The 21,848-nt window shown below is 37.9% G+C and overlaps 2 protein-coding genes across 4 annotated transcripts in view; one reads left to right on the top strand and one right to left on the bottom strand.

The window, feature by feature from the left end:
* Positions 1–21,848, bottom strand: part of MED12L (mediator complex subunit 12L) — a 338,860-nt gene that overhangs the window by 63,311 nt on the left and 253,701 nt on the right. Inside the window, 9 exon segments of the mRNA XM_030330501.1 lie at positions 319–420; positions 773–893; positions 2,509–2,650; positions 3,293–3,520; positions 6,530–6,661; positions 9,651–9,814; positions 11,118–11,261; positions 12,108–12,226; positions 16,502–16,649. Coding sequence (XP_030186361.1) covers positions 319–420; positions 773–893; positions 2,509–2,650; positions 3,293–3,520; positions 6,530–6,661; positions 9,651–9,814; positions 11,118–11,261; positions 12,108–12,226; positions 16,502–16,649 — 1,300 coding nt within the window.
* The window catches only part of P2RY12 (purinergic receptor P2Y12), a 32,883-nt gene that overhangs the window by 3,046 nt on the left and 7,989 nt on the right, over positions 1–21,848 (top strand). The window contains exon 1 of one of the 3 annotated variants that reach the window (XM_030330494.1): positions 16,647–16,901. The exons of the other annotated variants lie outside the window; for them this stretch is intronic. The gene's annotated coding sequence lies outside the window, so the exon portion shown is untranslated. Of the gene's footprint in view, positions 1–16,646; positions 16,902–21,848 lie in introns of those variants that run through there. 3 annotated transcript variants of the gene reach the window in all.

Here is a 21,848-nt window from a genome sequence, read left to right as displayed (position 1 = left end):
TCACCATTGCCCTAAGCTGCTATGATGTGGTTTACAGGTTTGAGGATCATGTTGACCACCAGCGTGGCTTGGCCTCAGAGCAAAAGTATTTTTATTGTTTATTAACTCGATTTTAGTTTCTCAATACATCCTGATATTGCATAAATCAAGGGTGCTGACAGCCCTCTCGATGGCAGTGGTGCATTCCTTCATCACCCCCCAAAAGCAAGGTCACCAAACTCAGGGAGGAAATAGCAGAATGGACAGCCCACGTGGACATTTTAGAATCTGTACCTCCAAAGGAACATGCAGTTGGGGATTTTATAGCTGTCGGCTCACCGGTTGCTTGAGGTAACAAGCAGGCCTGGGGAGCTCGGAAGAGATGAAGCAGGAGTCGGCATGTCATTCTCGCCCCCGGCTCAGCATCTGCATCTCCACAAGCTAGGAAAGATTTTCAAAGCAAGTTTTCCAATTGATTGACTGACATGTCTTCAGGTTTTCTCTGAAGCTAACTTTTCTGGAATAACTTAAATATAAATGCTCCTTACGGTAAGAAGGAAGGCACTGGCTATGCTTTCCAGAGGAGGCAGACTGCTTCCTTAAAAATGACCGTTTCTATAGGGATCCATAGGACTTTGTACAGAACAACACTTATAATCCTACTAACTTTACATCAACTCCACACCACTGCCCAAGGCATGTAGCCTTAAAAAGTACGTTCACGGTGTTGTTGTAATAGCTGGAAACCATCCCAAGACAACAAATAACAAGAGCCCTTCTGGATGTGTCGTACCTGCTGCTAGGAGAGAGGGAAGTGCGACGTGCTGCACGACGTCCTCCAGGGAGAAACACTGTCGTGCTATCAGAATAGCAATGAAAGTAGCTAATGAATCATGGAATGAAAGGTCACTCACCTTCAAGAAAAACATTGACATGTTTTAATACCCAACGCCCTTTCAAGTAATATCTAAGATTAATATCTAAGAAAATGTAGGCAATACCAGTAAGATCACAAATCCCAAAATGAACCAACAGAGGGAAATGATTACACATCAGGATTATCATCCTCTAAGGCCTATTTTTACGTTATAAGACAAAGGATGAGGTTTACCTACATCACAATGCCACAAAAAGATATTGAGTTTCTCCTTGAGTACACATAACTGAACAAAACAAAAACAAAATCACGAAATTCCTAATAAGATGTAGTATAAGGAAAACTTTTTTAGAACACGGCATTAACATTTAAGGGTAAGATTGTGAGAGAGCAGGAAAAAAAACACGGAGATTCCCCTAATTGAAAAATAAGCCTCACTGATGTTTTAAGAATTCTTTTCAGGGATAACTATTAGGGATTCTATAATATAATTAAATTAGTCTTAAAAAGCAACTCTGAAAATTTCCAACCGGCTCCTAAATTTGAGAGAGAATGAAAAAAGAGAAGGAAAATAAATTCATTCAGAATGAATCCTCTACCTATAGAGACCTCATAAGACTTTGGCACAAAACAGTAAGAAATAAGCAGCAGCCCTCACGTTAAGTTGTACTATATGCCAATAATCATGTGTAGTGATTTACAAAGATGACCTCACTTAATAGCATATCACCATGAGGCTCATACTTTTATTAATCCCAATGTTGCAGATGAGGGAACAAAGCAAAGGTAAGGTAAAGTATAACAGAAAACAACCAAGAGGTTAAAGAATTATGTTAACAATAAAAACTAGGATATTTTTGTCTGGAAAAGCAGGCCACAGATATGAGTTACATATATCCATGTGGTGTGTGTGTGTGTGTGTGTGTGTGTGTGTGTGTGTATCTTGGGTATCTACAGAATGGAGTAGAATAATCCATGTAGTCTTGAGATACCAGAACTAGGAATTAAGCCTCTAACTGGAAGGTGGGGTTTAAAATGCAAAGATACACCAACATGTAACACAGATCACTCCAAGATGGTGATAGGAAAAACAGAGAATCATGACAGATTTTTAAGAAATTTACACATCACAGGTACAATAGGATATGTGAAAGAAAGCAGTGATACATACTGAGTATCTTTTCACTAACTTTCAGGCACAATCACTAGGAAAGACATGCCAATGGTTCTGGGCCTGGGCATTCTTAGGCAACCTAGTGAAACCTATGTTCTCAGAATGCACCTTGATCTTTAAAAAAACAAAGTGGTTCTCTTCAAAATGCAAACTCCTGTAGGTAAATTATGTCTTGTACCATGAGGAACTCAAGGCACTTGATAAATAATATGAGCCAATAGCTCTGAAGAGACTGTATGTACGAAATTTCAGCGAACAAACAAGGAAACTCTTGGCATCTCTGCTGTTGATTAAGCTATTGTATTTATTTACTTTTTTCATTTATTTAATCCTTGGCAACCATATTCTTGTTTACTGCCTTTGGGCAGAGAAAGAAAAAAACACATTTCAGATAAGGGTTGGTTCAGTCAATCAAAAATAATTACTAACTAAATATTTAATTGCACAGATGAGTTTTTAAATGAAAAAGAAAACTTACATCTACAGTGCAAAGTACATCATTAAACCCCCACACATGATTTGAAGAACAACAAAGAGCCTTCAGAACTCCCAGCCATTCTGAACTAAGAACAGTGCAGCAAGCTGTCAGCTCAGAGGAGAAATTGGCTATGTCGTTAATCCTAGAAGGAGGAAAAAGAACAGAGTAGAACAGGATAGCAGCACGCAAATGTGATATACTTAACGAACCCATATCTCACTACCATCAAACAAGTCATTCATTTCTAAGATTCAAAGATTTAATAAATACCCACTTGTTAAATAACCTAGCAGAACCTGAAAGCAAAGATACAAGTAACGGGCTTCAGATACTGTTTAATATTTGATGCTGTTGAGCCACAAACAATAATCAGTACAGATGCCAATTAACATATTTTTGACCTGGGAACAAATCTGACTTCAGAATTTCCACCGTTAAGGGCAACGTAAAATTAAAGACTATGTAATTTAGGTAGGTGAAAACACAGTGTTTTTAAATATAGGGATTTTTTAATTTATGTTTTTATTATGTTTTTGTAAATGGATAGACAAGTTATAGTTTATATCTAAAGCACCTCATGCCAGAGCAATCAGCCAGCATACTCTGTCAGGCTAAGGAAATCACAGTACAGAGCAGAGATGAAATCAGGAATAAATGGGGGTTGGGGGGGGAGCAAACAACATCCAAATGTCAGCCCAGGCAATTACTAAAGACATTAATTTAAAAGTAGCACCAACGCAAGGACTAGACGGTTAACTGTGAATTCCAGGGTAACCCAGCTCACCTTCCAGCATCCTGATGGCCCATACATACATTCATGAGCGTGTTACAGACGAAGCTGTAGCGATTGGCTGCATTGTCACTAAGGATCTTGCCCAGCATTGAGTAATTGATGCTACGAGCTGAAGGATTCTCAATAAAATCCATCATGAAGTCCGGATCCCATCTCAAGTTAGAATTTGCAGGCATCACATTATTATATATGGTTTGCTTAACTTTTGAACAGGCACTACTGAGGTTACAAGGAAAAGAGTTAAAAAATAAAACAAGAGTAACTAGAAAGCGATTTCACTTAAGGACAGATTCAATGGCAGCAAATGTAAGGTATTCGGGGAGAAGAGTCACATTAGTCGTTTGTGATTCCACCTTCTTAATTGACTGGGAAATACTGGTCTAACAGACAGGACTAAAGCCACCCCCTAAGTGGCAGTAATTACAGGGTTCTATACTCTCTTTCTTGGCAGACGACTTATATAAAAACGTGTCAAATGTGACTGAAGCCTGTAAGCTTGCCATCTGGAGTATGACCTGTTCAAAATGATGAACAATGAACTGTCACCAGTGCTTTTAAACATCTCCCTTTTTACTGTCTTAACTCTTGCCACGCTTCGCACTCAACTTTTCATTCATTCTCACTCAGCAATAGTTCTTAATTTGTTTTACTTTCTCACTAGAAATGAAACAAAAACAAACTGTGCTTCGTTGGTTCCCTCAACCTCCCAATACCTTGAGTGTCATTTTAATGAAACAGACCTCAGCAAATAGTAAAGTGTTCTCTCTTTTCCAACTTAATTCTACCAATCTATCCATGTCTGTCTTTAGAACCCAGAAGAATTCTGCTTTTCTTTCTCAATTTTTATAAGATTCAGCCCCCATTTTTCTTTCAGTCTAGAGACTTCTTTCAAGTTGACCCTCTGCTACCTCCAGCTGAGAGTGCATAATTTTTCTGAATTCTGTGGCTCATGAAGAAGTGTCCTTACTCTTTGTTTCTAGACTTCCTGTATCATGTATTACACTCTGTCCAAATGCACTTCATTGTTTTAATAAAAAGGTAGCTGTCATCTTAGTCACTCTCAAATTCTTACCACCCTCTGTTGCAGGCATCTAGGGAAATAAGGAACCAACTCAAACATTTTCTTCTGAAATTGCCTGCATCCGAAAAACCTGACAGAGTAATAAAATAACACACACGTTGAAGCCAAAATGACTTATGCTCACATCTAGGTTTCATCATTTATTAACTTATGAATGAGGAATAATCATTTATTGTCAGAACAATCATTTCTACTTCCTGAGGTGGTGGGCAGATTAAAGATCTTGATGGCAAGGACCCAGAACAGTACTTGACACGCTAAGTACCAGCACAATCAGGGCAAGATATCATCAGTGCTTTTTCTCCCAAATAATCCTCTTACACAACTTTATTATAAATGCTCCTACAGATATAATTATTAAAACTGTTTTTATTAGCATACTAAGAGAAATCTCACCAAGTATCTAGCTTTTGTTTCACCATTCTTCTTAATCCCAAGCTACAAATAATGCCTGACATCAGGGATTCCTGAGGGTTGCACCTGTCCTCCATTTCTTTAATTGAGGAAACGTTAACCAGCGCCACATCTTATGATGTAACACTGTACTGATCCTCAGCTTACTGTTGGTCTCCTAAATCTCCACACACTCACTGCACAGGACTTGAATTCACTGAGTTAACATACTTGCACTACCCTGAGGGAACACTAGGGGTCAAACAGGCTACTGGGGGTCTTGGGAAGTTCACTATTTAAATAAAACAGGGCTGTTGCGAGAACCAAATCATGCATGAGAAAGCCATCTGAAAACTGTAAACTGAAACTTAAAGCTCTCTGTAAGTAAGAATATGAGCACGGTTATTATTATATCATTTCTGTAGAAACATATTTCCTAAGACCCACTCAAATGTTCTACGAGCATTTATTTGGAAACCTAGCTCATTTCATGATGATACTCTCCCATTCTTTCCCTATCAATACCATTAAAAATATCATAGTTTTTTTGGATTTATCTTCCATTCACCAGCTTTTCTGCGGTGCCTACTAGGAGCCAAATAAATGTTCTTCAAGGTATCATAATATGGCAGTGAAGAAAATATGAAGTTCCTCCTTTCATGAAACTTACAGTTGAGAAAGAAGCCAAACCATAAATAAATATGTAAGTTACCCAGTGGTAGCAAATGCTAAGATTCAGAAAATGACAGGAGGAGTAAGAGGTTGCTATTTAAAATAGGGTGGTCAGGAAGGTAGAGCTATGAATGTACTGTGGGCATGGACATCCAAGTAACAGGGGAGAGATTACTAGAGAGGTAACAGTAAGTGCAAAAGCCCCAAGAGAGAGCGTGCTCAGAGTGTGTGAAGACCGGTAAAGAGGTCCATGTGGTTAGAATGGCATAAACAGAAGGAAAGAAGAAGAGATTATATATAGCAGATCCTGAAGGCAGTTGGGACTTTGAATTTATTCCTGTAGATAAGCCGCCACTAGAAACCTGCAAGTTATTCTTGTTTGAAAAGGATGACTTTTGTAGGTATGCTGAGGATATGCTAAAGAGAGTCAGGGATGCAAGCAGAGAAACCAGTTATGACTCTGCACTAGTCCAACCAAAAGCTGGCAGTAGTGACAAAGCAATGGCCAGTAGTCACATTCCACACAAACCAGGAAGACAGAGCTCCCAGAATTCAGGAACAAGTAACTGTAATTGATGGTTCTTTCCTTCCTTCTAGATGACAAATTTATTTTGCAGCCATTACCATCTCCTTCCCCCCACCCACAATTAATCATCAAAATTTCCTCAAAATATCATTAAGTATGTATTTTCTAGCGCCTGTCTACTGGTGGGGGCACAGCAGGTGCTAAGATGCACAGAATCATAGGCACTCAGGGATACCATCTGCAGTAAGACAGTCAAAGAGGCAGAGAAGCCAAGGCGGTGAGAAAGTAAGCATGCAAACACAAACAACGTTCCAGGTGAGATACTAGCAAGTGCAAACTATAGAATGTTTACTCTCAACTTTTTCTCAGAATTGCAATCAGAGCTAAACATGCATAGTAATTGGCAAAAGGAGGTTAAAGCTACAATGAAAGATAATTCAATATGAATTCTGGCAGATATGATTAACGTTCATTATTAACAAAGATGACAATATCACAGTCGTGTCACTAACAAATATAGGCATGATGCCATTCCTATTGATTTTCTTCTACCCACCTGAAGAGGTCTCCAAATTTACTTCTGAGGTGGCTACATGACACATAGAGATCGTAGAGGTAGGCTAAGATGCATCTCTCGGGGGAAGAACATTCTGAGGGGTTCACAACATGCTTTACCACACCACACAACCTGAGGAGAAAAATAGGTGAAGACAGGAGACACGTATTTTGCTAATATATATGTTATTATTTGAATCTTTTAGAATAAGAATATGTGCAGCTATTACTTGGGTAAGGAAAAAGGTATTAGATTGTTGATACAATAGTAAATAATTGAATAAGGTATCATTTTTTCTATGAGGATAATGAAATACAAAATGATTTTTAAAAAGACTTTGGAAATACCATTAACAACAAGAAAGAAATTCCTCCATACAGAAGGAATGTATGGAAGAATCCATCAATTAAGTTGCTATGACCAGAACACAAGAAGAAAGTTGTAGTAGACAATCTCTCTTCAGTAAAAAAAAGAAGCTATTTGCAAAGATTCTTAAGTCCACTCCTATGAAAAAGAGCAAATCTCTTCATCAGTAAATCTGCGAAATTCACTTTCAGGACCATGAACTGGTTCTGGCAAAAACTTGATGAATTCAGGATTTTAAGTCACATTCTCCTTCCTTATCCAAACTAGAAACAAATTTTAGTTTACCTAATGTAAGAATTTAAAACCCTTTCTTTTTAGTGACATTCCCTAGACGTCTTTCAACTCAGAAATACCATTACTACTCTATTTCAGTGCCCCTTTCCCCATATCAAAACGATGGCCCCTTTGGCCACAGTTCATTCAACATAATACTTCATATAACACAGAAGTAAACATTAGTGGTCCATTCACCTATTTATGAGTCTGATTCCACGATTACCACCTTGTATTCTGTTATAGGATTCAGTAATACCACAATAGCGTCATCGATGACTCAGATTTTGAAGCTAAGTAGGGCTTTTGAAATCATCTGATTCACCTTCCTCCTTTTATAAAGAGGGCACTGAGGCTCAGACAGGTGAAGTAACTTGCCCACAGGCAAAAAGCTAGTTCACAGCACAAACAAGAGGGGTGTTTAGGTCTCTAGACTCACATCCAGAGTTCCCTCTGTGATTCAGGGGATGGGGGGAAGCCAAAGAGAGCCTAGGCTGTTGAGGCCAAGAAGGATGCTACAATCAGAAATACCAGAGGTAGAACCCAGGAAACTGCAAAGAAATGACAATGCTGCACCCCAAGCCCTATGAATTGATATCAGCAGACACAGCAACCAGAGAGCTGATAAAAGTAGTCAATTACAGCAAAAGTATCCTGCAATTAAGAAGTAGAGGATTCGCTATGTTGATAACTAGATTCACATAACATAAATTCCAGACATATTCTAAAAAGCCAAGTATCATTTTGTGATTAAAGTAAACAAACGGGCGCCTAGGTGGCTCAGTTGGTTAAGTGGCCTACTTTGGTTCAGGGCATGATCTCGCAGTTCATCAGGTCGAGCCTCATGTCAGGCTCTGTGCTCACAGCTCACAGCCTGGAGCCTGCTTCAAACACTCTGTCTCCTTTTCTCTCTACCCCTCCCTCACTGGCACTGTGTCTCTCCCTCTCTTTTCAAAAATAAATAAACATTTAAAAGAATTTTTTTAATTTAAAGGTAACAAATATTTATTGAGAGCTTGGTAGGCATCCAGAGTATAGCAGTGTTGCCTTGATCTTTTTCACTTGTCAGACAGAGATAAGAAAACATTTTGCACTGAAATCCAGCATATTCATATCAGTACAAAATAAGATCTTTGCGAAAACATTGATCCTTAGTATCCATGATAAACTAAAAATATAAGATCAAATATGATTCTATGAACATTTAATAAATAATAAATTTAAACTGTTAAATGACACAAATAAATTTTAAAATAACAAAATTTGTCAAAACCTATAATATTGATTTCATTACTGACTCATGGGTTTCCATACACAGTTTAAAAAGTACAGTATTAATCCAATAGCATGAATTTGCTCTAACTCAGAATGACTTTCAGCAATCTGGGAGATTTATTAGCCATGTGATATTGAGTACATCACTTCAACATACACTTCATTTAACAGGACTGAGTCTCAATTTCTTGATGTGTAACTGGTACCAATTATTCACTTTTACATGGTAGTTGAGGGCTATTAAGTAGTCCTATATTTCCTGAATTCAAAAATGTTTATTTCCAAACTTTTAAAAATATCTGGGATGTTTCAGATTTCAGTCAATAATCTACGTGTAAAATTAATGTGGTAGCATTCCCTTTTCCCCAAAAAACTGCTATTAAATGGATGTCACTCTAGAATAAATTATAAATTGATTACATGTGCTAATTTACACACACACACACACACACACATACACCAAAAAAATACTGTGAATCTGAAGAACCTCGTGTTTAAGTCTAGAAAGAAAAAAGGTAGAAAAAGAGGTTGTCCTTTTTTTATATAAAGCCCTGTAGAAAGGAGCCTGCAGTGGACAAAAAGGAGCTCCATAGAGGACAGTTCTTTATGTTTCTCTCATTCCTGTAACCTCAGATTGGAATGGGGGATGTGAGGACACAGTCCAACATCATGAACAGCAGTGAAGAAAACTTTAGCCTACACTTCACACAAACGAAAAACAAACTACAAAACAAGGAAGTCATTTGTTCTAGATTAACTTTTGTCAAGATGTTTTTAGTTTACAAAAGAAATAAAATTGAAGAAGCAAATCTCTAAGGTAAGAACACACGCAAAGCTTATTTGGTCTTGAATATAAACTGAAATGACATCAGCAAAGCAGCTGGCACGTATTCATCATTTGTAATAGGCCATGGTTCAGGGTAGCAAATGATGCAGTGCTCTGAATAACTGGTTTATACTTGTACAAAGTACGGGCAGGAAAGGAAGGCAGGAAAGACTCATACACTACTAAGAGAACATTATCTTTCATGTTTACATCTCCTTCTCAGATAAACATTTTCTGGCAAAAGTAGTCTTTAACTCTATCTTTCAAACTGAAACCAGCACCTGTACTATTTTTCCTCTTAAAATCACTGTAATATCTCATCACCAATTATAAATGGAAAACATTAATTTGAAAAAAAATAATGATATTTAGTATACCAACCCTTCAAACACCTGGGCTGTCTGATCAGGATTCAGGATCAGACAACTATGGTACCGCCTGAGAACAGCCACAATGCACACACACAGTCCTGTCGTGTAACTTCCTGCCAGGCTGGAGGATTTCAGGAGCAGTTCGGCTTCCACAACACTCAGTTCATTTAGCAGCTACAATGGAAGAAAAGAGTGAATAAAAATGTAGCTGCCAAAATGATAGGAAAAACATTTATCTTCACAAGCCATGAATATATTGAGTTATTCTAACACCGTCTTATCTCACCCATTATCGTGTCCCCGGACCATATGCCATATAACTACAGTGTGAGAAAACAAGCCCCCTAGAATTAAACTTTTTTATGTTTTTAAAATTTTTTTTTTTCAACGTTTATTTATTTTTGGGACAGAGAGAGACAGAGCATGAACGGGGGAGGGGCAGAGAGAGAGGGAGACACAGAATCGGAAACAGGCTCCAGGCTCTGAGCCATCAGCCCAGAGCCTGACGCGGGGCTCGAACTCACGGACCGCGAGATCGTGACCTGGCTGAAGTCGGACGCTTAACCGACTGCGCCACCCAGGCGCCCCAAACTTTTTTATGTTTAATCCCTTGCCAAATTCTACAGTTTTTCTTTTGTCTAGACATCATGGTATATGCAGCCAGGAAGTATGCAACATTGAAATATCTACCAAAACTTGAGGGAAGCCCCAAGTTCTAGACCAGATGATTTCCCTACTTCTCACTTTTTCTTCTCTTTTCCCTTCTTTTTAAGAAAACAGATGTTATTTATCATTATTTTCTTGTTATCAACAAACTAACACCTCCAATAAGCAATAGAAAACAAGTTTAAATTCTACTCATTAATAACACAATAAATGAACTCAAGTATGTGTATAAGAAATCTAATGGGACACGAGCACCTGGGTGGCTCAGTCGCTTAAGCATCTGACTCTCGATTTCAGCCAAGGTCATGATCTCAGGTTCACTAGATTGAGTGCAAAGTCCAGCTCTGAGCTGTCAGCAAGGAGCCTACTTGGGATTCCCTCCCTCCCTCCCTCCCTCCCTCCCTCCCTCCCTCCCTCTCTCTCAAAAGAAATAAACAAACAAAAAAACAAAACAAATGTTAATCCCTTAAAAAAAATGGAATGTGACAAATCAAATTATACGGTTTTATTTTTGTTCTTAACCTAAAATATACCCTACAATAAATGGTAAATTTTACCTTTTCTTAAGCAAAAGACAAAAATCAATCGTCAAAACCCCTCATATTTTTAAATGACTATTATATATTTTAGCCCCAATTATAATTATTTAATTGAAAATTATGGACATAGCTGCCATTAAAACGCTAGTTGAATACTGTTGATTCAGAAGGTCTCAATTATTCAAAAATACAGTGGTCTGCTCAATTTAAGTTGTAAGATGTCTAGCAGGTTTGCTTTCCTAAAAATCAGAGAAGCAGGGTCTCTCTGACACCTGTATTGCGAAGTCAATTAGTCCATTGATGTTCAGCGCTGGCTCCATAAGATCAAAGATGAGTTGAATATGGTGAGCCAAAGGGAGATGATAGGATGTTCCTGAAGCGAAGCTTGTGATTTGTTCCAGCACATTATTGGAGATCTGGACAACAAAAATGTGAAAATAATTAGAAAAACAGTACTTAAAATTATTTTAATTTTTTAAGAAATTTGAATTTATATATTGCTCTCAAAATTTAAAACATATTTCCACAGAAACCAAATCAATATAAAAATCAAACAACAATCAATCAAACCAATATAAAAATCAAACAACTTCCTTCCAACTGTATTTTGAAGATACAAGGCAAGTTGTCATTAAGATTTTGACTTAACTATCCTAATGGTAAAACTGCTACAAATGCTAATTAATTTCCAGATAACATTTATTTGAATATCAATGGATTTGTAAAACAACACAGATCTGGTTTCTTCTAAGTAGTATTTTATTTCACTCATTAACAGATTTCTCCCTTATCAATAGTAATGTAGGGCCAAAATGTATTAAGTATTGCATTAGGGATTATTTGACATAGTGTTGGGTTATTATTATTATAAAGTAAAAATATTTGTGAAAAAAACAAATCTCTCTGAAAAGGGCAACCTGACACTTAAAACTGAACTACTTAAGAGTTTGAGATGATTGTGAATACGTTTAAAAAGCATATTTATAGGGGCGCATGGGTGGCTAAGCCCATTAAGCATCTGACTTTGGCTCAGGTCATTATCTCTTGGCTGGCAACACAGAGCCTTCTTTGGATCCTCTGTGCCCCACCCCTCTTTCTGGCACTCCCCCCAGCTTGTAGTATCTCTCTCAAAACTAAGTATTTTTTAAAAAACGTATTCATAAAAACCAAACAAAGCCAAAAGTATATAATGCATGAAAGAAATTGTTACGCAGTGCAAATGAATAACCCCAAATGCACAATACACAGTTTTAAATGGCTACCTGAGATGTCACTTGATGCTGATCAAAATATGAAAGGAGCTGAAGTTTTGTGAACACAGTCTCCAGAGTTGGAAATGCTTCCTGTTTGTTCTTCCTGGTTTTTTGTCCTTCATCTCCAACTAAACATACAATAGATACATTACTTTTCATTTCATAGAAGCTCTTGACTTTTTCAGTGGATACTTTCTATTGAAGTATAACATATATGAAGAGGCACACAAACTATGAATATCTACAAAGTAAAAACACTCACATAATTGAGACTCAAAGCACAAAATCACACACCAGATCCCCGGAAACCCCTCAGTCTCCTTCTAGTCCTCTCTGCCCCAGGAAACCAAGATCCGAAAGTCTAAAGGCTTGGATTAGTAATGTCCAGTTTGGAACCATGAGAGATACTTTTTACATCCAGCATCTTTCATGCAACAATATGCTTCTGAGCTTGATCCATTTTGTTGAGGCAACTTTAATTTGTTCTAAAAGGAATTTGTTCTAAAAGGAGTAATTCTCATTCATGTATAGTATACCAATGTGTGATATACCACCATTTATTTCTTAATTCTAGTGAGTAGTTTCCATATTTTGGCTATTAATGGGAAATACCTCTATAAACATTTCTAACTCTTAAAATATGAAGACAGCAACAATGAAAGGGGGTAAAAATTACCGATGGTCACAGTGACAGAACAGGATACGTCACTGGCATCTTCTTAGGGCATTCACCAGGATATTAATTCCCACAAATTTAATATGTAAAAAAGGAAATTTATACCATTCTAACATTGTTAGGGGTAGCAAAGAATTAAATCTCTCCACATAATGTTAAAGTGCTACATTTATCAATTTAGCATGAAGAAGTTTTAAAAAAAATTCCAAAATAAAAAAAAAAATTATAAACACTTCTTATCCCAGGGGACTCTAGTTCTTATTAACAGTACTAAGGATAAGACCCAAAAGAATTAAGTCCTGTGTTAAATATCTTTAAATACATGAATTTATAAAGACAAATCTAAAATAAGAAAACAAAAAAACAAAGATCAGGTTATATGCTTCCTAAGATCGTTTCCAACACTACGATTCTCAGGGGTCATAAGAAGGGAGCTCTACCACTCATATCTTATTTAGGAAAGTTTACTTTCAGAGTACCAAGGCCACTTTACTGATTTTTTTCTATTAAAGACACAAATATTTCACTCAACTCAAAACGATGTTGATAAAGGTAAATCTAATGGTTTTAGAAAATAACACTGAAAGAAAAGAGATCCTCTTTCAAATATAAGGAAGCATAGTCTAGATGCTTCATGCTCATGTGCAAACACACACACACACACACACACACACACACACACACACACACACTCAGCAGGGCGTTTTATTTCCTAAAGCTAACAAACCCTGATACCAGAGTAAATAGAATCAAAAGGTGAGTGGTAACAAAAGGTAAGAGACTGTGCCACTTTTGTTCAAAACACCATATCTAACACAAAGAATAAGAACAAAGAAGTTCATTAAACCTACTTGTTTTTCAATATCTATTCTCAATTTAACTATGGTGGTTTGCCTTAAATATAGCTATTCACATGTAATAAGCATGTTTAAAACATCCAAGTTTTGAATTTTCCATTTACTAACATCATTGATCCAAGGCTGAAAACTCACATCAATGATTTTGGGTATAATGTACTGTAAAAGTGAAGTTAATATATTTAATCACTCCTTCCTGGAAACAAAACAAATAAAAATAACACATCTGAAGTATTGCCACCATGAGAACTCACAAATGCATCTTGTGTGTGTGTGCATGCGTGTGTGTGTGCATGCATGTGTGTGTGTGCATGTGATTGTGGTTTATGCTAAATAGGATCTATTTACTTACAGGTAACTAACTTCTTAAAACCTCATATAAAGAATATACAATTGATTCTTGGCAATTTACATTCACTTTCAAAGAAACATTTAAGAAATTAGTGGTAGTTCTCAATAGACTATTTTAATGATATTTACATGAATAACAATTTAGTCATAATTTACAGATTTTCCTCATTTACTTTAATCTGCTTTCATAATATATGTTATTGCTCTTATGTTGCTTAACTTTGGTCTTCTTTTAAAAAAAAAAGTGTATGATCCTGACATTTGTCTTTATTCTCATGGTAAACTTCATTAATGTACTTAAAAAGAAAAAAAAAAAAAAAAAAAAAAACAACACTGACAACCAAAGATGACCAGCCAATGTAAATAGAAAAATGAAGATTGACCATGTTCAACTGCAAGTGTCATTTAAACTCCTAGATAAGGCCTGGCTGATCTGAGACCACTTCTAATGATTTCCTCAAAACAATACGAAACCACTATATAGGCACAAATCAATAGACGCTAACACAAACTATATTTTCCTGCTTTACCAGTTCTCTTCTTTGCTGAAACAATGGACAAATTACCATTAATCTGAAGTACAGCTAGCTAGCTTCTGGCAAGCATAGTAGGTTTTAAGGAGGGACTTAACCTTTGACTATTTATTATCAGAAGGCAGCTCACTACATCCCAAATTAACACATATGTGATTGAGGAATTTTATCTAAAATGAGGAAAAGACAAATATCCCCACTGCAAATGCCACTCCACAGTGGTGGTTCTATTGCTGATAACTCAAAAAGTAGCATGGAAGAACAAAGATGTTCTCTTTGTGAGTTCAAAAGTGAGAAGTGCCTATTTAAAAGACTGGTACAAAGATAGGACAGACTGTAGTCGGGCATTAAACACTCACTGTGAAGGAAGGAAGTAGGCTCAACAGAAAAAGACACTGCATTGTTTCCTCCCCTTTCCCATTCTTCTCAACCTCCCAAACCCCCAAATTCCCTAAGAGCTGGAAAGACTCTCTACAATTAGTGTTAATAAAACATGTATTACTGACCCTTCTAAAGAAGACAGTGTCCACCCAGTTCCCAAGTACACAAAAAGAAGTTTCAAATCCCTTTGCTAGCTAGTTACAAGGCTACTAAATTCAACCTTCTAAATGCAATCCATTTCCTCTTTTCTCAAACAAAAAGAAACAGCAAAACAACTGATCAACAGTTTTTCTTAGATCAGGTTCTTTGTTTCCGGGGTGGGGGGGGGGGGGGGGGGTTTGTTTTCTAAAACCAAGCTCAATAACGACAGGCCAACAACAACAAGGTTTCATTTCCCATCCACAATTCTTGGTTGTTCCCTCACGAAGCCAGTGTGGTACAAGGTCCTTCAGGGGCAATGGACGGGAAGGGGGTCAGGGAAGAGCTGTAAATCACATGAAAGTTAACCCTCCCATTATGCTCTAAAGACAACTGCCACAGACATCAGACACCTGCACTACCACATTCACACTGAAAACCATCTTGCCTTTGTACCTTGCTTCTGCATGTGCACATCTACCGATAGAGAGGACAGAGAGCTATTTGTATTAGTTCTCTGTACTTTTCTCTTGCAAAGATCTAGTGTGGACAAGCTCTAGGAAAACATCTGGTTCAAATATAAAGACCAGAGGTCCTGGGGAGAGAGAGGTTCATAAAAATGTGTGTCTTTTGTACGGAACAACAACGTAGGGTTCCTAGAGGAGTCTGTGCGAATGCTGTATAAATAGGGAAAACCCAAACACTTTTTTTCTTTGATTATTTAAGTAAAAGAAATAAACACCAGTAATGGCAGTGAAGTATATATAATGATATCTTATTTTAAATCTTATAAATGCCTGATAAAATAAACAATCCTTGAAAAGAGTAATTAGGCAAATGTGAAGTGGATAATTACAGAATTCCAATTATGCAATGTGGTGACATAATATAAGGCATAGTTTCATGTAAAAAAAACTATGTCCAAAGCATGGGGAAACGCTTTTCCAAGGAAAGAAGGCATTACCGAGCAAAGAACCAAATTTCTGTGTAACTTGAAATCGCTCGCTGTTATAGGTAGCAACCTACTGCAAGTATCGTTCTGACTAATGTAAGAAAAGATCAGCAACTACACTGTCATGCTTTTCAATTACTGTGCAAATGTGAGTACTCAGAGCAAACTACAAGCCTAAAACAGGATGGCAGAGAACTGAAGAAGTGGAACTCTTCCAGACTAAGGGTTTCCAATTCATTCTTCAGTACTTCATTTAGGTCTACTATAGGAAATATGGGAAGGATTTAAAAAAAAAGGGGGGGGGGCAGAAAATTAAAATTAAAATTAATATAAAGCTTACTACAAATGGAACCAAGGCCTTAAAATTTCAATGTGCTTATTCATATTTCAAGATGACAGTCATTCATGAGAGGAAACACTCTGGTGACAGTGACATCCAGGACTCTGATAAAGCCTGTGCTAACAGGAAGGCCAAAAGACAGCCCAATGGGAGCAAAGGCATTAAGGATCTTTACCCCCTGTCTCTGTGGTGCTCTTCTTATTTAGGATTTTCAAAATATCTTTGGTAATCTTCTTCAGCTGATGCTTCGCTTCGTCACGCTCTTTGCCCACTCCATAAAGCAGGATTGTGCGCTGGTTACATTCATGACTTGAAGATTCATCCTGAAAAACAGAAAATGCATTTTGAAACCCTTGTTGGCAGGGGTGGGGCTGCATTTCCCATCCATGAAATGCACTAACCACAGCCTCTCGGTGCTGGCTGGCGGTGGCATCCCGCCCACCTTTCAATTCACCTCAACCTCCACTGGCAACACCCTTGTTTTTCCAGTTTGGAACTTGCTAAAGTAAAAAAAAAAAAGTGTCAACTGACCCGAAGTCTTAATAGAAGCATTTGATGTGGGCGTACTCTACAGAGTAAGTTTTGACTCTTGAAAACTTTTCATTGTTTAAAATTTAACATGGTATTAATTTCACATCATATTACATACTATTTAGTCACACTTTTTCCTTAAGGAAAATGTTACTTCTTAGTAAGCTTGGTTTTCTATATAAAGCATCACTAAATATTTCCTATTTCAAAAAATGATCTTGCTATGATCCTCAAATACTTTGAGAAAAACTGTTCCGTTGGCCTCCCACATGACTGGGTGAGGTGTATGTATATTTATTTCCAAATGACCTAACAACAAAGAGTCCAGGTCTCGTTAGGTGTGAGGTAAAGAGTTGCAAACGCAAACATGTTCAGTACCACCTTCCTCTAGGGGAATACCTCCCCACCCCTGTGCCGCAGACACAGTAAATTCAAGCACTATTTTTCCCACAAGGGAAAAGAAATTATGTCATCACAACATAACACACACACACACACACACACACACACACACACACACACACACACAAACACAAACACATTCCTTAGCTTAAGTGAAACAGTAGAGGGTGTATATTCTCTTCTAGGACTGGTTTTGAATTTTTCTCTCTAAATTCTCTCTCAGATCCTATATTCTTCCATTTTCTTAGTAAGTTTCTATCCTTCGGTACAATCACTTTTCTTATCTTTCTGTGTATGTTCATCCTTTACGGGCAAGGACCCTTCCTAACAGTACCTAATTCTAAGGAGCTTGAAGGAGAAAAGAGTTTCTTCTAGGGAAGACCAAGTGTAATGTGTTGCTAATGGCTAAAAAAAAGAGCAGAAGCCTGGAGACTTGGGAAAATCCCAATGCTTCATTTGAAGTACTTCACATGTGCACTTTGCACAAAGTCACATTTTACTCTTGAAACGAGAGCCCGTTTTCTAAGCTGCTGTCACCTTCCATCACTGTCCTCACACGCTTGCATTCAAGGCACCCCTTTTCTCCCCACCGATACCCTTTTTGTTATACTCCACCAGAAATATGCATTTGTATACCCTGCCAGTCCATCTTGCTACCCTGTCCAGAATTAGTAACATTTTATGTGTTCAAATTTGCATCTTAAAAAAAAAAAAAAAGAGCTAGGAGCAGGTCTCTTCTAGAAACTGCTGTTATTAATATTCTGACTATCCCAATTTCCTCTCAAGTTTCAAAAGACAGACCTAATCACGGGATAAAGTCAACATAGAGAGTGATTCCTACATTTGGCTGCACTGAGGCATGACCTGAGCTGCTTATTAATTTCCAATTTTTGTTGCCATTACAGAGTACCGCTGTTGTATTTCTTTTTTGTCTGACGGGATGTGTACATATGAGCCCTGTAAAGGGAACAGGGGGAAGGCACTAAGAACACTGTACAAAACTCAGGCAGTGCCAGCCATGTGTCCTGACAAATGTATTTAGTTAAGGCACCTGTCAAACAGTTCTAATGTAAACTTCTGTGTGATGGGTGATGGAAAGATGTCATCAAAGTTACTGAACAAATGCTTTTAGAGGATCTACCTACCTTACCTACCTTGGTAAGACAAGATGGTAGGGACTCTGAGAAAATACAAGGATGAATGCTCCCTGTCCTCCATGAGCACAGATTCAGTGTCATAAAAGTAGCATTTGCAGAGCTTCAAGCCCAAATGGTGATAGTAAAAGAAGTTACCTTGGAAAGACCCATGTGCTCAGCACAAACACAGAGATACTATGGCTCCATACTGTACCAATAACAGCCCAAGTTCGGGTAAGAGAGAGCTATGGCTGTATTCAGGTTGTGGCACTTGAGGACTCCATGGTCCTGAGTCTTTCTGTCCTAATGAGCCTTTCTGGGCCTCGGATGCTTCCCCTGAAACGTTGGCTAACACCACCTTCCTTGTAAGATTTTTACAAGAATAACTGAGATGAAGCATGTAAAGCACTTAGCAAAGCAGCATATCAGAGAGCCCATCACTGTCCATTCAGGTTTCAACACTTCCACTTCTCACTTGCATGCGCCCCAGATCCACACCGAACTGTATTACTCAACATCTCCTCAAGGCACCAGGATACTTCCTTCCTTTGCTCTTGCTCCTCCTGCCACCTAAAATATTTACTCTCAATAGCTTGACCCTCATGTGTGGAAGTGCTGTACATAATTACAGCATCAGGTCCCTCACTGTCACCTTAGTGTAGTGAATGCCCTTGGGCCAGGAGGAGGAAGGAGGGGAAGAGGGCCTTTGGAGCACTTGCCACAGTGTAATTCACTCACTTTCGAGGTATTTGTTTAATGTCTGTCTTCCCTGCTCCTCTGTCAGTTTTGTGACGGAGAACTCCAGGTCTGTTTTATTCACATTTATAGTCCCCTCAGTGGCACTGTGTAGGCACTTAATTTATGATGAATACATTAAACAATGAATAAATAAGTGGACTAATGAAAGAACACATGACTCAAAGAATAGGGCAGGGATGAAAGTAAGAACAAAAACGTTCTGTAGAAAACCTAACCTGATAGCTAAGTACTGATAGAACTGAAGAGGAGAAATGAGAAGCAGAGAGAAAAAGCCAAAAAGTCTGTAGGGTGTGGAAACTCTCTCTCAGTGGCCTGAATAAAAAACAATAAGAAGCAAAACCAAAAAGTACTCAAGGAAATTGGGAAAGAATTAGGCATCTGAGTGAATGTGCATCTCACTAGATTTCAAGATGGACTCACTAGATAAAATTTGTTGGGGTGGGGGGGAGGGAAGCAGCTTATAAGGACAGGGAGCTCATGAATTCACCTGCAGGTGAGAGGAATTGGAGGCACAGGTGGATACATATTATAAATGTCGAGTAGGTGGTGTGACGTGAGGACCTACACAGAGGTAACAGCTTAGAGGTAAGAGCAATATGTCCCTGGGAGGGGCGCAAAACCCCCAGGTTCTCTTTAAGGGGAGGGGACAACTAAGAGAGTAGAGACAGGAAGGAGATAAATAAGCCATCAAATGATGCACACATAATCTCCATAATTAACAAGATCAGTGGACAAGTGGGGGTCACATAAGTCGGGGGGGGGGACATTAAGAGGGCCATCGACAGTGTCAAATGCAGCAAGAAGTCTCAATGAATGTTGCCTCTCTGACTTATTTAAAAAAAAAACAAAAACAAAAGCAAACTACACATCAACTTCAAAAGAGAAGTTTCTCTGTAGGGGCAGAAAGCCGGAAACAGGATTGTAGTAAGAGTAGATGGTGAAATGGTAAGGGTGAGGCAAGTAACCTGCATTTACTAGTAGTTGGTCAGGAAGAACAATAGCTTGAAAGGTGGAGGGGAATAGGTGTATTAGGAAAACCAAAGGCAAACTCTTGTTCCAAAGGTATGTTTCAATTAAAGGAATCTCCATGAAGGAAATCCAGATTGGAAGGTAGATAGCTGATACAGGAGATAGGAAACAATGGTTTGTTGTTTGGATTAGCTTGTAAAGAAAACCCAGGACAACTTTCTACTTCGGGGAAGAAAATGGTAAAACTATAGGGAAATTTGGAGGTAAGGAAATAAGAAACTTGAAAAAGCTTTCATCAGTTTACTGGCTCTGATTTGCTCAGGGAGGTGGACCAGAAGCAGCCAAGTCAAGAGTTTAGAGTGAAGGGATGAAATTAAAAAATCAAGAAAAATATGCATTTAGCTGCAAAAGAACCATTAGCCTCTATATGGGGCCTGAAGACCCTATTTGTGTCTGATAATTAATATTTTCAGGTAAATCATGATAGCTTTTACTAGTCTTCAAAGATATTTCAAAAGTGACTGTTTTTCATTAGCCCACAAGATTTGTTTATATCAAATTTTTGTACTTACAGAAAATCTACATCTTCAAGTAGCAATTTATAGTACATGAGAACAAGGTCAACCTAAGAGAATGGGCCAAATATTTCCAAAAGCACCAATGAGTTCTCTGTTCCTTCAACTAGGTATTAAAAAACCGTCAAGTTGAATAGTTGGTATCTGTATCAGATACATACTCCATTATTTATACCCTGAAGGTCACAACTTGCTGGGCAGAAAAAAGAATCAACTGTCGTGTCTCTGGAAGGCCGGCCACCCGTCTCCTGCTAGCCCGCTGCTGTGCTTGGGTTAAACAGGTCATCTCCCGTATAAGCTAAGTTCTGAAAATCTCATCCTCAGGACCGATTTCTCTTCTTCTTCAGACAATATCTGACACTCACAAAGACTTAAGTGAGCAACAAACTGGGAGGAGACATGTCCAAAAGCCCTAGAAGGCTTGGAGTACTGAAGAAATTAAAATAGGTATCTTGAGCTAAATACCCTTACTGGTAAGAATTTGAGTTAATTGAAGTCAGGTCTCCTCTAAGTCATCATCAAAACCTAAGTGATTAGACATGTTGCGGAAGCGTGTATGTGTGTTCATAAGATGGAATAACAGAGGTGATTATCAGAGCTGTGTACTCTCCTTTTACCTCATTCATATGTCCTGGTATTTCTATACTGACCCAATCATCGGAGAATTTTAAAATTAATAAATTAATGTTCTTTTTAGAAGGAGATAAAAAAGAATCCCACTCTAGATATACTTCCTTTTCTTCCAAACACTCATGAAAAACAGATGAAGTAAATGTGATGGTCCTAAAAAAAACAAGATATTGCATTTGATACTTCCAACACTCTATAATTGTGTATGTTTAAATATTCAAATGTAAACCCAGCAGTCATCATGAAATAAATTGCACAGAGCGCCCTACCCCATATCCCAGAAAAGCAGAAAAACTACCATTTAAAAAAAAATGGAGCTACTCACATAAAGATTTTGTTTATCTATTAAAATGAAAAACTCTTAAAAGAGGCCTCCAAATTATTTTTTCGCAGAATCTTTCAATACGTCACATTACTCTGTTTAGAATAAATGACCTTCCAAATAAGTGTGACATGAGGGATAAGCCTTGGGCAGAGGTGTAATAAGAAGAGAGCAGACATGCATGGAGAGGCTGTGTCA

The sequence above is a fragment of the Lynx canadensis genome, chromosome C2 (assembly GCF_007474595.2).
Source record: "Lynx canadensis isolate LIC74 chromosome C2, mLynCan4.pri.v2, whole genome shotgun sequence".
Lineage (NCBI taxonomy): Eukaryota > Metazoa > Chordata > Mammalia > Carnivora > Felidae > Lynx > Lynx canadensis.
Note: the sequence above shows the minus strand (reverse complement) of the source record. Positions and strands in the feature narration are given on the sequence as shown.